The sequence below is a fragment of the Anabrus simplex genome, chromosome 6, assembly GCF_040414725.1.
Source record: "Anabrus simplex isolate iqAnaSimp1 chromosome 6, ASM4041472v1, whole genome shotgun sequence".
NCBI classification, from domain to species: Eukaryota; Metazoa; Arthropoda; class Insecta; order Orthoptera; family Tettigoniidae; genus Anabrus; species Anabrus simplex.
In genome coordinates this window covers 251,071,863-251,086,297 of record NC_090270.1, presented here as the reverse complement: position 1 = coordinate 251,086,297, position 14,435 = coordinate 251,071,863, and the positions used below count along the sequence as shown (strand labels likewise).

The window sequence follows — 14,435 nt, the reverse complement described above, 5'->3', positions numbered from 1 at the left end:
CCTGGAAGTAAAGAGATCGCTCGAATCGTCTACCTTGACCAATAAAAGTTGACGATATGCTTCTGAACTCGTGAGAATAGCTATATTTCATTGGCTATGAAAATATCAATCTAAATTTCAGTATGGCGGCGCACTGGTGCGATTTCGTCGGTGAGCTCCTAGTTAGTTCTACAGTTTAAACATATCTGTGTAGTTTCTTATAGAATTCCGGTCTTTTGGATCTTTTTGCGGGATATGATTTTATAATATTTTACGATGGACCATTTTATTCGTGGAAAATTCGGGTGAGTTAAGTTATTTCAGAAATATCAATGGATACTTTAGTAGACACTTGTGCCCTTTCGTGCCTTCTGTTTGAGAGTATTTACATAAGTAAATGACATGCTAAGATAGACATTGGATGATTTAAGGTTATCTTGCTAACCTATGTTTCTTCTAGGCGCGGTGTACTTGTGGTGCTGAAACGATGCAGATGTTCAGTTTTATCACCGCCGGCGCCTGGACTTCTGACTGACGTAGGTTTGATAATTCCCCTGAGATTTGGAATACATTCTCAGAAAATAAACTATTCAACGATGAGGAATCTTGGTAAACCTCTTCCACTTTTGGCACCATATCTGACATATCGCATTGTTCCATCACGCAACTTTGCCATGGTGATAGGAAGAGTATTGAGAGGAATGCTCAAAATTCGGTACTTGGTTCTTGGAGGAGCAGTCGGCGGTGGAATGACTTTGCAGAAGGTAATTTTTTTATTTTATAAGGAAAACATTGCTTTTTTAACAAAATAGTGCATTTGCATGATTTCACAAGGTGTTGAAAGGTCATTTTTAACATAAGGATGGTGACATAATTCAGAGTGCATGTGTTTATGCTGTTCACTCTTGAGTTACTAGGATGTTGCTATTTAAATAGATAGTACACAATAGCACAAATGTGCAAAGTTCATTTTGAGATCAGTCTACCTTATAGAGCTGTGTAAGGGACTTCGATCTTTTCTCACACCTCATGACACTATGTATTGCATTGCTTTTCATATATCCTGCAAATGCTCTGAAAGTCTGATACCAGGCGAGTTGGCCGTGCGGTTAGGGGCGCACAGCTGCGAGATTGCATCCGGGAGATAGTGGGTTCGAACCCCACTGTTGTCAGCCCTGAAGATGGTTTTCCATTTTCACACCTGACAAATAATTAAGGCCACAGTTTCTCATCGTCGCCATAAAACCTATCTGCATCGGTGCGATGTAAAGAAAATTGTTAAAAAAAGTCTGGTTGATAAACTCTTATTCTTACACACGTTGTGGTGGGGGGGAACCGTGCACTGAGAAACGAGTCACCACATATTGTGAGTCGTACAGTGACTGCATCCATTCGTGTCCATGCAGAAGTATTCTCTCCTTATTTCCTTCTCCTCTTCAGTTATTTCAGCCATTATTTCCTTGTATCCAGGTGTAGAAGCAACTGGAGTCTCAATTCCTCAACAAAAGGAAGTTCTTTCATTAAGACATAGGCTAGGTGAATTTTGACAAGCAAAGAACTTTTTTTTAAAGAAGTTTGTGTGAATCTTTTCTAATAAATACATTGTGCAAAGAAAATAATTTTAGCTCTCATTTTCATTGAGGTAGAATTTAGTTAGTGACACTAATATTTTCCAGCATGACATTGCATGTTTTAGAGCTAAAATCATATTATCATAATATAACAATATTACTTTCAAATCCACCTTCAAACGCAAACGCACAGCTTTTCCCACACAATTTGCATAAACACTGTAATTCGTTTGGTTCGTGGTAGTTGGCTCTGCTGCATATCCAGGGTGAAATCTATGAACAGCAAATCGCGTTATTACATGTCTTAAGTTCATATTCAGGCTTTTTCCATTCGCTGTTTAACATAGCGTCTCTCCAGCCATATTTCTTCCCTTTTTCTCTGAAGGTCTATGAGTAAATTCTGGTATGCCGGTGTAGAGGGTAGTTGCAATTGTAAGCGGAGATCTTCTATGAAAAAAGTTTCTCTTGCCAGCACATATAACAGGTGCGATCGGGTGTACTTGGATACACATAAAGCTATTTTTTTTTTGATAAGAATTTGGCTTTCACTTTCTCTATATCTGCTAGATTGTGTTTGGTAAGTTACTCCCAAATTAATGCCATGCCATATGTTATTATGAGGGTAATTTTCAATTTGAATATTTCCATTGCGGTTGCCAGCAAGATCTTTGGTAGATTTTTGGCAAAAATTTTCCTTCCGCAGTCCAGAGTTTATAACATTATAAGGAAGCTAAAATAATGAAAATCTTACTTGGGGAATACCTTGTAGAGGAGAGATGTGTTCATTGCGATGTCTAGGAACCCACCATCCCGCCCTCAGAAGGACATTTACTTTTATAACCTAATAAGAGCAGCAGCCGCCATCGGCCATGGCTAGCGTAACTACTCGCATTCTCATTGGTGAACGTGAACGGAATGTGACGTCTTTGCCATCAATGCTGATAGGTAAATTGTGTCACCAACCCCGGATGAATAAAAGCACAAAGAAAAAACACCATGTAAAGGAAACAATGTGAAATATACACTGTTCAGACCAATGGTCTTGTCCACGGCAAGAATCCTAACCGTTCAGACCAATCGTGTTTCCTCACGAAACTAGGTGCCCAAGGCCGCTTAGCGGCTTCTAACCGTCCAGACCAATGGTCTTGTCCACGGCAAGAATCCTAACTGTCCAGACCAATGGTCTTGCCCATGGCAAGAATCCTAAACAATAATCACATAATCACAACCAGTAACAGTAAGTACCACTCATTAGTTCCTAAGTACAGAGGTTGGCAGCCTTGATCGCCTCTCGAAAACATTCTACCCGAGCGTGCAAACAAACGACAGTCGTACAGCGCGCAGCTGAATGTAGCGAGTGCTGGGGTGCGGAAGGTAAAATTACAATAGATTTTTTTATACCAGTCATAGCTAAGGTTGCGGCTGTTATTCTTTGACATGTATTGTGAAAACGGTTCCATATGTCTGCAAGGTGATCCCTAGGTATTTAAAGTGAGGGATGATTGGTAGTGGCTCGTTCTTGTATGTGATCTTGTCATTGGCTGCTGATCTGCCTCCTTTCCTGAATGTCATTGTCACGGTTTACTTTTTGTTAAGTTGCAGTTCATTTCTGGTGGCCCACTTTTCCACTTGGTCAAAGGCTTCTTGAAGTTTTGTTATCTCGGGTGACATAAGAGCCATATCGTTGGCATAGACCGGTATTTTTACGTCCGCTTTGATGTATTTGGTGATATCTGATGTGGCTATATTGAACAGTAATGGGCCAAGTAGATCTTGTAGTACACCATTTTTCTGTTCTAGCGGTCTGGATCGGTCAACACTGTCGTCTATCTGTACCAGGTTATGCCCAAGTATATTCCTAATAATTCTTTTCCCTATGTACCCTTCCAGCTTTTCTATTATGGATCTGTTTATGAGGTCAAATGCCTTGGTATAGTCCACAAAGGTCTCATGGAGATTTCCTCTCGGATTCCTCAGCGCTTCCTCAGTTTTGCCCATAAGACATTTCACAGCGTGTAAAGTCGATTTGCCCTTGGTGAAACCGAACTGCTCTTCAGGGATGAATTTCTCTGTCATCTTGTATAGGCGGTTATTCAGGAGACTCGTTAGGAATTTGAAGGCTGTACATTCTAATGCTATGCCCCTGTATGCATCCGGATCTTCAATATCTCCTTTACCTTTATACAAGAGCTCCAGTGTGGCTTGCTGCCATACTTTTGGCACTGTACCTTGTTTCAGGTATTCGTTAAAGATGTCCTTCCATATGTCTAAAAAGTATGGCGCCGCGCTTTTGATATGTTCATAGTAAATTCCATCTGGTCCACATGCTTTATTGTTCTGAGTGTAAAGAACTCTTTTTAATAATAATAATAATAATAATAATAATAATAGAGAAAAGATTCACACAATGTGCAAAGAAAATTTTAGCTCATTTTCATCGAGGCAGAATTTAGTCAGTGACACTAATCTCTTCCTGCATGACATTGTGTGGTACCTCTCACAGCTTTTCCTGCACAATTTGCATAAACATTGTAATTCGTTTGGTTCATGGTAGTTAGCTCTGCTGCACATCGGTGGCAAAATCCGTGAACAGCAAATCGCGTCATTACGTGTCTTAAGTTCGTATCCGGGCTTTTTCCATTTGCAGTTTAACGTAGCGTTTTTAGAGTAGAACTCCAGCCATATTTCTTCCCCTTTTCTCTGAAGGTCTATGAGCAAATTCTGATAAGGTGGTGTAGAGGGTAGTTGCAATTGTAGGCGGAAATCTTCTATGAAAAAAGTTTCTCTAACCAGCACATATAACAGGCGTGATCGGGTGTACATTGATAAACATAAGATTTTTTTAAGAATTTGGCTTTCAGTTTTTCTATATCTGCTAGATTGCTTTTGGTAAGATTCTCCCAAATTGTCATGCCATATGTTATTACGGGGGTAATTTTCAATTTAAATATTTCCATTGCGATTGTCAGCGAGATCTTTGATAGATTTTTTACAATAGTCATGGCTAAGGTTGCGACTGTTATTCTTTCTTTAACATGCATCGTGAAAACTGTTCCATAAGTCTGCAAGGTGATCCCTTGATATTTAAAGTGTGGGACGATTGCTAGTGGCTCATTCTTGTATGCGATCTTGTCATTGGCTGCTGATCTGCCTCCTTTCCTGAATGTCATTGTCACAGTTTTCTTTTCGTTAAGTTGCAGTTCATTTCTGGTGGCCCACTTTTCCAGTTGGTCAAAGCCTTCTTGAAGTTTTGTTATGTCAGGTAACATAAGAACCATGTCGTCGGCATAGACCAGTATTTTGACGTCAGCTTTGATGTATTTGGTGATATCTGATGTGGCTATATTGAACAATAGTGGGCTAAGTGGATCTCCTTGTAACACACCATTTTTCTGTTCTAGTGGTCTGGATCGGTCAGCACTGTTTATCTGTACCAGGTTAAGTCCAAGTATATTCCTAATAATTCTTGTGATGTGGTTTTCCCCTATGTGCCCTTCAAGCTTTTCTATTATCATGGACCTGCTTATGAGGTCAAATGCCATGGTATAGTCCACGAAAGTCGCATGGAGCTTTCCTCTCGGATTCCTAAGGGCTTCCTCAATTTCGTCCATAAAACACGCCCAATATCCAAAAGCATTCTCTCTCGTACAAAGTGAATGAGCGAGTTTTTAAGTATAAAAGTGTTGGCTGGAGTTCGGGCCAAAATAGACAAATTGTCGTTACTGATTTTTAAATGTGATTAAAAGTGTTAATATGGCACTTGATTGTGCTTTTAGACTATTATGGAGTTTTTTATTTAGCTTTTTCTGAAATGTTTGATTTGCTTTTAAGATTTTAAGTTGTAAAATGGCTTCCTTTAGTGGAAAAGGAGAGTATGATTGAAGAGAACTGAAAAATGGTTTACAGTTTTCATTGTGCTTGTATATAGTCCTTTATGACATTTAAAGAAATATCATTGAAAATTGAACATCGTATTTCACACAATTATGATATCTGATATGGTATAAATGTAGGCTTTTACACATATGAAGGGAAAATTACAAACTGTATATATACAGAAAATACTCGATAGCTGTTACTACAATAAACACACAAAAAGTGGAAAACTTAGCACTGTGTACAATTCCAGGCTATCATGCACATCAATGACATTACAAGAAAGGAAAAGAAAGATGTATTAAATCCATCAGGTTAATCTCATACCTCACCCCCAACTGGAATCAAATATCTATGCCTTGCTTCATTTGGCATACATAGGCCTCCTGTAAGCAAGCCAATAATCAGTTGCTCACCACAGTCTAATTTTGTCTTGCAGTTTCATTTACGACAAAAGTTGTGTACTTTTCTCACTCCGTGTGTATTCACTCCATAGTTTTCACTGTCGAGCTTATGTAATGACTTTGCTGATGAAGCAAAGAAAAATATCCAGCTGGTACTGTGCAGATCACTTAAGTTTGTATGTAGTTAAAAAGTATCTGTTATCAACACATATATTTTTCATGCCAACAATGGGTGTCCAAATGTAATCCTGAATTTTTTTTTTCGTTTTGTAAGCTCATGTGAACAGCCACTGCTTCTGGCAGATACTTATAAAATATGGTGTCACTCCCAGAATTCAACATAGATGTGATTACCAACTGTGGCACCAACAGTATTAAGGGAAGACTGTAAACCTTATCTTTGCTGTGTTAAATTCCCAAAATAGTTGACTCATATTCTTGGCAAAGAGATTTTACAGCAGAGCTGAACAAAAGTTGTATTTCTATGTTTTGACTTCTTGCGCTACTTATGGGTCTGCTGAACAAACTAAGTTATGCAACAGTTCGAGATTTTGCCACTCAATGTCATGAAAATTTGTACAATTGGTAAGAAAATTATTGAAAGTTGTAATAGAGTTTTTCTCAAAATACAGTTTTCTTAATAGTAAAAGTTAATAATTAATATCTTCTGAAGTATTGCACCTAGAAGCATGAACTATTTTTTAAAATGCTCAGTATCTTATGCCAATTTTAGAAAATCAAACATTTCAAAAATGAAAAAAATCTGTCTTTAGGTCCCTTTCCGCACAACAGGTCAGAAATAAGAGATACAAGCAGGAAACTTTGAATGAAGGTGATGGGCCTCTCGACACATTTAATGTCCCCACTTATGAAACCCGAAGAACATGGAACATTATTTTACCAAACAACCCTGTAGTGAGAAAGGTGCATGGCAAGAAATGTCATTGGCTATTTATTCATTTTATTTATTTATTTATTAATGCCTTTTTTCCAGTGGAGAAGTTAGGGCTTGAGGCTCTCTCTTCCACTTAACCACATACAAATCAAAATCATAAATAAAATATTGCGATATTTAAAATGGTTAAAACCAAACAAAAAATTAATAGAATTGAGAACAAATTTAAATACATTACTTAATAAAACTAATTAATAGTAAAAACTCTCAATAATGACTAATCCTCAGGCGCGCACACATTCATACTTCAGCCATTCAGTTAGCTGTCCTCAGCAGGTAGTCCCGGCAGGTGACCTTAAATCGCTGTAAAGAGCTAGTTTCTCTGACCTGAGCTGGCAGGGAATTCCATAATCTGGCGCCGGTCACTACAAACGATCTATTAATTTTATTTGTGCGGTGCACTGGAATAGGAAGTGAGGATCTGGAATGTGTATTTAAGTTGTGAAATGATGATAAAAAGGTGAATTTAGAAGAAATATACAGTGGCTGACTTTCAGCTAGTACTCTAAATACCATTGTTAAAATGTGTAGCTGCTGACGTTTATCAGGCTTCAGCCATGGGAGAGCCTTATAGTATGGGGTAATATGAACATCGTACCCGATATTGTAAATAAATTGCAGGCAGGAATTCAGTGCTCGTTGAAGTTTAAGTGTTTCTTCTCTTGTCATATCAACTAGTACAACGTCACAATAATCAAGAATAGGGAGAACCAGTGTCTGTATTAGTTTGGCCTTAAGCTCAAATGGAAATACATCTCTTTGCCGTTTAAGAGGGTGAAGCGCTCAAAAAATCTTCTTACAGATGATTTTCGTGTGATCATACCAATCAAGTGTTTCATTTATAATTACGCCAAGATTTTTAACTGTTTTACTGTAGGGAATAATGTTACCATTCAGTAGAATAGGCGGGATTGCAATATTGTTTGAGCAGTGCAGTAATTTTCGTGTTCCAATTATGATTGCCCGAGATTTTGTGGAGTTTAGTATAAGAGAATTTCGTTGTGCATATATACTGAATCGTCGGAGGTCATTGTTAATATCTTGTATTGTTTCATCTAAGTCCGAAGTCTTGCACTGTCGATAAATCTGAAGATCGTCAGCATAGAGGTGGTGTGTGTTATTTCCTGTCACAGATGGTATGTCATTGATATAAATACAGAAAAGTAAGGGCCCTAGAATACTGCCCTGTGAGGCATCACTAAGTTTAATTTTCCATTTAGAGATCTTGTCGTGTACTGTTACATGCTGTTGACGGTTACTCACATAAGAACTAAGAAACTTAAGTGCAGCCAGGTCAAAATTTAGCAGTTCCATTTTTTTTTATCATAGTCTGAATGTCTATAGTGTCAAAGGCGCTACTGAAGTCAAGAAGGATAAGTATAGTAAGCAGTCCTTCGTCCATAGCATTTCTAATGTCTTCAGTAACCTTCAAAAGTGCTGTCGCGGTACTGTGCCCCTTCTTAAATCCAGACTGCAAAGGGTCCAAAAGAGCATTTTTATTTAGGTACTCCATAACCTGCTCATATATTAAACGTTCAAAGGCTTTAGAAAGCGCAGGGAGTATGGACACCGGACGATAGTCAGAGGGTGATTGTGGGTCTAAACTCTTAGGTACCGGTATAATATTGGCTGTTTTTCAGACAGTTGGGAAAGTTCCGTTTAGTAGACAATAGTTCAGTATGTGCGTCAGTATAAGCAGGACAGCACCCATAATGTTATGTAGAAAACCAGTGGGAATATCATCTACACCTGTGGCCTTTGATTTAATCGAGTACAAAGCCTTTTTAACCTGATTTTCTGTGACACTGTGGAATGTGAATGGTGGATTGGATGGAGGGGTGGGCAGTGAGTCGGTGCAGTTAACTGGTGTAGGTTGAATATTTATTCTACTAAAGTAATCGTTCAGTTCATCAAGTGGAATGTCAGGAGTTGTCTGTCTCTGTTGATGTTTTCCTATCCCCGGAGCTCTGAGTTGGTCCCATGCACGATTAAAATTTATGTTGTTAGTTAAATTCCTGAAATATGCACATTTTTTTATTTCTGATTAATTGCTTTGTGCGATTTCTTAAGATGCGGTAAGATTCGAAGTCTGTGTCGTCTAGGGTTTGTTTATAATGTCAAAATAACGAGTCACGGTGGCCATCATTCTGTTGGTTTCATCATCTAGCCATGGACAAGAAGGGCGAGAAACCTTTATTCGACATTTGGGGGCATGTCTGTCATATAAGTTCTTTACCATCGTATTAAACAAGTTAACTTTAGCGTCAGTATCATTTAGACTCCGTATATCATCCCACGGAAGTTGATAAGAGTCATATTTCAAGTAATCCAAGTTTAAGTCCTTCGTATTTCTAACAGTTATGTACTTGGGTTTATATTTAGGCACTTTGAGGGAATATGATAAATATATAAGGTCGTGGGTCGAAATGGATGGTACAGGGATATGCCCATGCGTTATTACTTTACCTGGGTTGTTCATTATAATGAGATCTATGAGTGTGTGTGATGAACGGTTTGTTGCATACACGTGGTTCGTGGGTTGTAGCGGGAGAATAGTCATGTTACAAGTAGTAAACAAATCTACTAATCGTTTACTGTCATGAGTTGTATTAAGCAGGTTACAGTTAGTCACCCATAATGATTATGTGTTCATAAATAGCCTGGAAGTTTAGTAAAGACGTTTCGAATTCAGTCATATCAGTTACACCAGGCAGTTTGTATATGACAGAAATCATCACTTTTTGTCAAATGCAATTTTGAAGCATTTTAATAAAGTTTTGCTGGAAAATAACGTGGTCGTGTTCAAAAACACTGCTCCTTGTACAATAAACAGCAAAAAGCAGAAAAATGTTATTTTTGGTTTAACCTATCTTGGTCTCCCCTTAAGCAAAATTGTTGTAATGGTGCCTTGCTTAGCTGTTGGGGAGGCTCTCTGCTATGCATCCCTAATGACATAGACCAATAGAGTGTCACTACAAGCCACTTGACTAGACATCTTGTCAACAGTTGGTATCATGATTTATAATTGTTAGCAACTAAGCCGCTTAACAACGAAAGAACATCACACTGGAGCGGTCTCATGTGAGGCTCCTTATTGTATAGTTCATTTAAAAGAGACTCGTGTAACTATCCTTCAAATTTGTTTAGGTATGATTCTGAAATATTTACTCCTTTCAGCACCACTTTTAGCCTAAACCTTGCTTATTGAAGTTTTGCCATTGTAGTGTAATAAGGTTTGGAACATTTAAAAATAATACGACACTAATAATTTGTCTTTTGTGAACATTGTGAGTGAATCCGTTGTTGTTTGTTTAGTCATATGAGCAGTGGAAGGAGAATCTGCCCGACATGAAGTGGCTGGACGAGTATCTCCCCGACACAGAACAGTGGAATTCTCTGAGGAGCTCCTTCATGGACATGAGAGAAAAAGTGTCCAACAGCATGGAGATTGGTAAGATTAATCATCAGTGCTCCTAAATTCAACTTGTCAAGCTGTAAGTTCTGTTATACAGGAAGTAGTAGAGATAGAAATATTACTGGTTGTAACTTCAAAGAGCTGCTTAAACATTCTCATGGCACATACAGCCTGTTAAGGTCTTTGGCCTACCAAGACTACTGCTGCACAGCTGTATGGCTTGTAGATATTGAGTGCTGCGTGATCAGTTTCAGCCGAATTACTTGGTTTCTATGACCAGTCCATTGGCTCTCATATTGAACGGCTCCTCAGTTGGTCTCGTGAGGCTGAGTGAACTCTGTTCTGGCCCTCAATCCGTGGACTAGCTAGGAATCGACCTGAGGCATCTGGGCAGGCATGCATCAGGGCTGGCCCGAAGAGCTATTCACAAAGTCAAAATGGGATGCTCTTGTTACTGGAAACATGCTTTGAAAAGGAGAATGTGTAGGAAAATTTCAAACTTTTTAAGTTTGAGGAATTTTTCCAAGTTGTATATACTGATCTGGTAGGGTCAATGAGCTACCCTTCTTTAGATGTACAGTGGTCAAGTTATAAACAATAATGAAAATGAATAAAGTGCTTCCATGATGTCACTGACTCAGCCAATTAGGGAATTAGAAGTGGGAAGCTTGAAGAAAATAGGTCTATCTAGGTGAGGAGACTGGTGCTTGTATTTGATCCAGCTCGGTTCACTGACACTTATAGTTACATTGGATAGCAAACAGAATGTACTTGGTTGTTGCCTACAAAGAAATATAAATTACTTCCCTTTTGAGTTGCGCTAGGAAACTATCTTCAAAATTTTTACCTGTTTATTAAAGTTAAGATTTTTATATTAAAAAAAAAAAAGTCAGCAGAATTTGATTTTGCCAGTTTTTTTTACAAATTGGAATGCCAGAGCACGAAAATTGTTCTGGTGCAAAGTTCCAAGGTTCATTGCTGCAGAAGATTGGTTGTTTGATAATCCAGACGAATAAATGTAACTTAAAAAAAAGTAATGTATTTTTGAGAGCAAGGTTTTTGTGAATCTGGATTGCTTGAAAGCATAAAGGTTGTATTTACTATAATTAAAATTAAATCTGAGTGAAATTGCCCTGGAATTTGGAGAATGTAAATGCACCCTGGAGGAAGCTATATGTACTGTTATCATGAGGTCTGTGTAATGGCCAGAGATAGCAGTTTTGGTGTAACTGGGTGACATGGTTGAAATTATGTTCAAAAATAGTATATTGTGTTAGCATTCTAAGCCTCTTACTCACACTAAACATTATGTGAGAGAAGTGGCACGATGTGCGGGAACATAGTATGATCATCTGCTTTATTTTCAGAGATAATTCACCCGAATTGAAATGATCGGCCTCCTAATCATTTCATATGAACAAGATTTCTTTAATCCATAAATAGTTTAATTCTCAGTCTGAAAGAATTAATACTATATTTTCTTAAACCAATTTTTTATGATGCATGGATCATTATGGGGAAGATATCGATATAGGCAAATTTCAAACTGTTAGAACACTACTCTGAGAAAGAATGTGATTAAAATATGTGAATGGAAACAATTTGTTCATATGTAATAGACATTATATAATTTCTCAATTATTTTCAAACAGCAGCAGCAACAATTCGGTCTTTAAGATATTTTTATTTTATGCCCACATTGGAGCACTGAAATCAATCTATATACAGTCAAGTCTTATGAATATTGGTTACAAATTTGGTTGATGTTTCTTCTTTTGTTCCCAGAAATGTTTCATGCTCTCTGACCTGGCTGCCCGTTCTTCATCAGTTTTGTTGTACTGTTTGCGTGTATAGGTCTTCAGTTTAAGTCTCACGTTGTTATTTCTCAGGATCCTCTTCTCTGTTTTCAATTTGTTGAATTGTCAAGCTTAATTCATTTAAATCTTCTTGGATTTCTTTGAACCAGTGATTTTTAGTTTTACATTTCCAAAAGTAGTTGAATAAATCTTTAAGTATCTTAGTCTCTGGTAGTCGTGATATGTGACAGAAACAAGCAACTCTTCTTTTCCGCATTGTATCTATTATAGACTCGGTCTCCTGGTATACAATTTCAGTGGGTAGTAATCGCCATTGTCCATCTACTTGGTGTTTTTTGTTCAGAATTTTCTAATGATTCGTCTGTCCATTTTCTCTAATTTATCTGTAGTTGATTTCGTATTCAAATTGAATAAGGTTTCACTAGCATAGGTTGCTTCAGGCTAAGTAACGGAGTTGTAGTGTTTAAATTTTGCATTTATCGAGAGAGATTTCTTCTTGTAGGTTGGCCAAGTAATGTGTTGTGCTTGTTTTAATTTGGTAATTCTATTTTCAACTAATATTTTCTCTTTTAAGTTCCAAGTTATAATCTCTCCAGGATATTTAAATTTATTCATCATCATCATCATTTCCCTTTATCCAGCTGTAGCCGGGTAGGGGCAAATATGGTTCCTCTCCACTTTCTTCGGTCTTTCCACCACTCCTCCAACACTGTGTCCCAGTCCAGGTTTCTTTCTATAAATTTATTAACAACCTTAATTTGTTTGTTATTAGTCAGTGTGATAGATGATGTTTCCACTTTGAAGGATGGCATCATTTCCATCTTTTCAAAGGAGATTTGTAATCCAATTTTTGCTGCTATTTTTTCTAATTCTTCAATTTGGAGTTTAGCCTCTTCCACACTACTTGCAAGTAGTTCAACGTCATCTGCAAATGCTAGACAATTGACGATAGAAGGCAATTCGGTTTTAGGAAAGGTTATTCCACTGAAGCTCAACTTGTAGGATTCCAGCAAGATATAGCAGATATCTTGGATTCTGGAGGTCAAATGGACTGTATCGCGATTGACATGTCTAAAGCATTTGATAGGGTGGATCATGGGAGACTACTGGCAAAAATGAGTGCAATTGGACTAGACAAAAGAGTGACTGAATGGGTTGCTATATTTCTAGAAAATAGATCTCAGAGAGTTAGAGTAGGTGAAGCTTTGTCTGACCCTGTAATAGTTGAGAGGGGAGTTCCTCAGGGCAGTGTTATCGGACCTTTATGTTTTCTTATATATAAAAATGATATGAGTAAAGGAGTGGAATTGGAGGTAAGGCTTTTTGCGGATGATGTTATTCTCTGTAGAGTGATAAATAAGTTACAAGATTGTGAGCAACTGCAACGTGACCTCAAATGTTGTGAGATGGACAGCAGGCAATGGTATGTTGATAAACGGGGCTAAAAGTCAGGTTGTGAGTTTCACAAATAGGAAAAGTCCTCTCAGTTTTAATTACTGCGTTGATGGGGTGAAAGTTCCTTTTGGAGATCATTGTAAGTATCTAGGTGTTAATATAAGGAAAGATCTTCATTGGGGTAATCACATAAATGAGATTGTAAATAAAGGGTACCGATCTCTACACATGGTTATGAGGGTGTTTAGGGGTTGTAAGGATGTAAAGGAGAGTGCATATAAGTCTCTGGTAAGACCCCAACTAGAGTATGGTTCCAGTGTATGGGACCCTCACCAGGATTGCCTGATTCAAGAACTGGAAAAAATCCAAAGAAAAGCAGCTCGATTTGTTCTGGGTGATTTCCGACAAAAGAGTAGCGTTACAAAAATTTTTCAATGTTTGGGTTGGGAAGAATTGAGAGAAAGAAGAGCTGCTCGACTAAGTGGTATGTTACATGTTATAAACCTCATTTTAGGTCCGTATTGAAAATTTAACAGTTCAACAATGATAAAGGTGTTTTAATTTATTCCACCTATTCAATACTTATATTATCACGTATAGTTGTTACATAATTAAATTCTTAGTTACATGGGACATGTTTCGCCCTCAATTAAGGGCATCTTCAGCCTAAATACAATAATCAAAAATACAACTAAATTAAAAGTGGACGTTAAATACAATCATCAAAAATACAACTAAAATAAAAAGTGGAAGTTAAAAGTTTAGTCTGTTCTTAAAATTCAGAACAATAAAATTGTGAAAAATGATAAAATAAAAAGATGCTAATGGAAAACTGTCTTATGATTAAACTATAATCTTGTCAGAGACTAAAACTTCTATTAAAATTCGAATTAAAACAGTTCATATAAAATATTGGAAAATCAAAGTGGTAGTAATAAAAAGCCAACGACATGAGGGCGTGTACACAAGCATATACTTGATTGTCATGAATACAATCTTTTCAAGGCCGTTGATGAAATTCGT

The 14,435-nt window shown here is 37.5% G+C and overlaps 1 protein-coding gene across 6 annotated transcripts in view; it reads left to right on the top strand.

Annotated features, from left to right (window-relative positions):
• The first annotated feature begins 109 nt into the window (after positions 1-109).
• Positions 110-14,435, top strand: part of Opa1 (Opa1 mitochondrial dynamin like GTPase) — a 229,102-nt gene continuing 214,776 nt past the window's right edge. For 5 of the 6 annotated variants that reach the window (XM_067149273.2, XM_067149272.2, XM_067149269.2 and 2 more), the window contains exons 1-3: positions 110-284; positions 440-743; positions 10,101-10,236. In XM_067149273.2, the coding sequence (XP_067005374.2) occupies positions 256-284; positions 440-743; positions 10,101-10,236 (469 nt within the window). In that variant the 5' untranslated portion in view covers positions 110-255. The remainder of the gene's footprint in view (positions 285-439; positions 744-10,100; positions 10,237-14,435) is intronic. The other variant, XM_067149274.2, reaches the window with a different exon arrangement.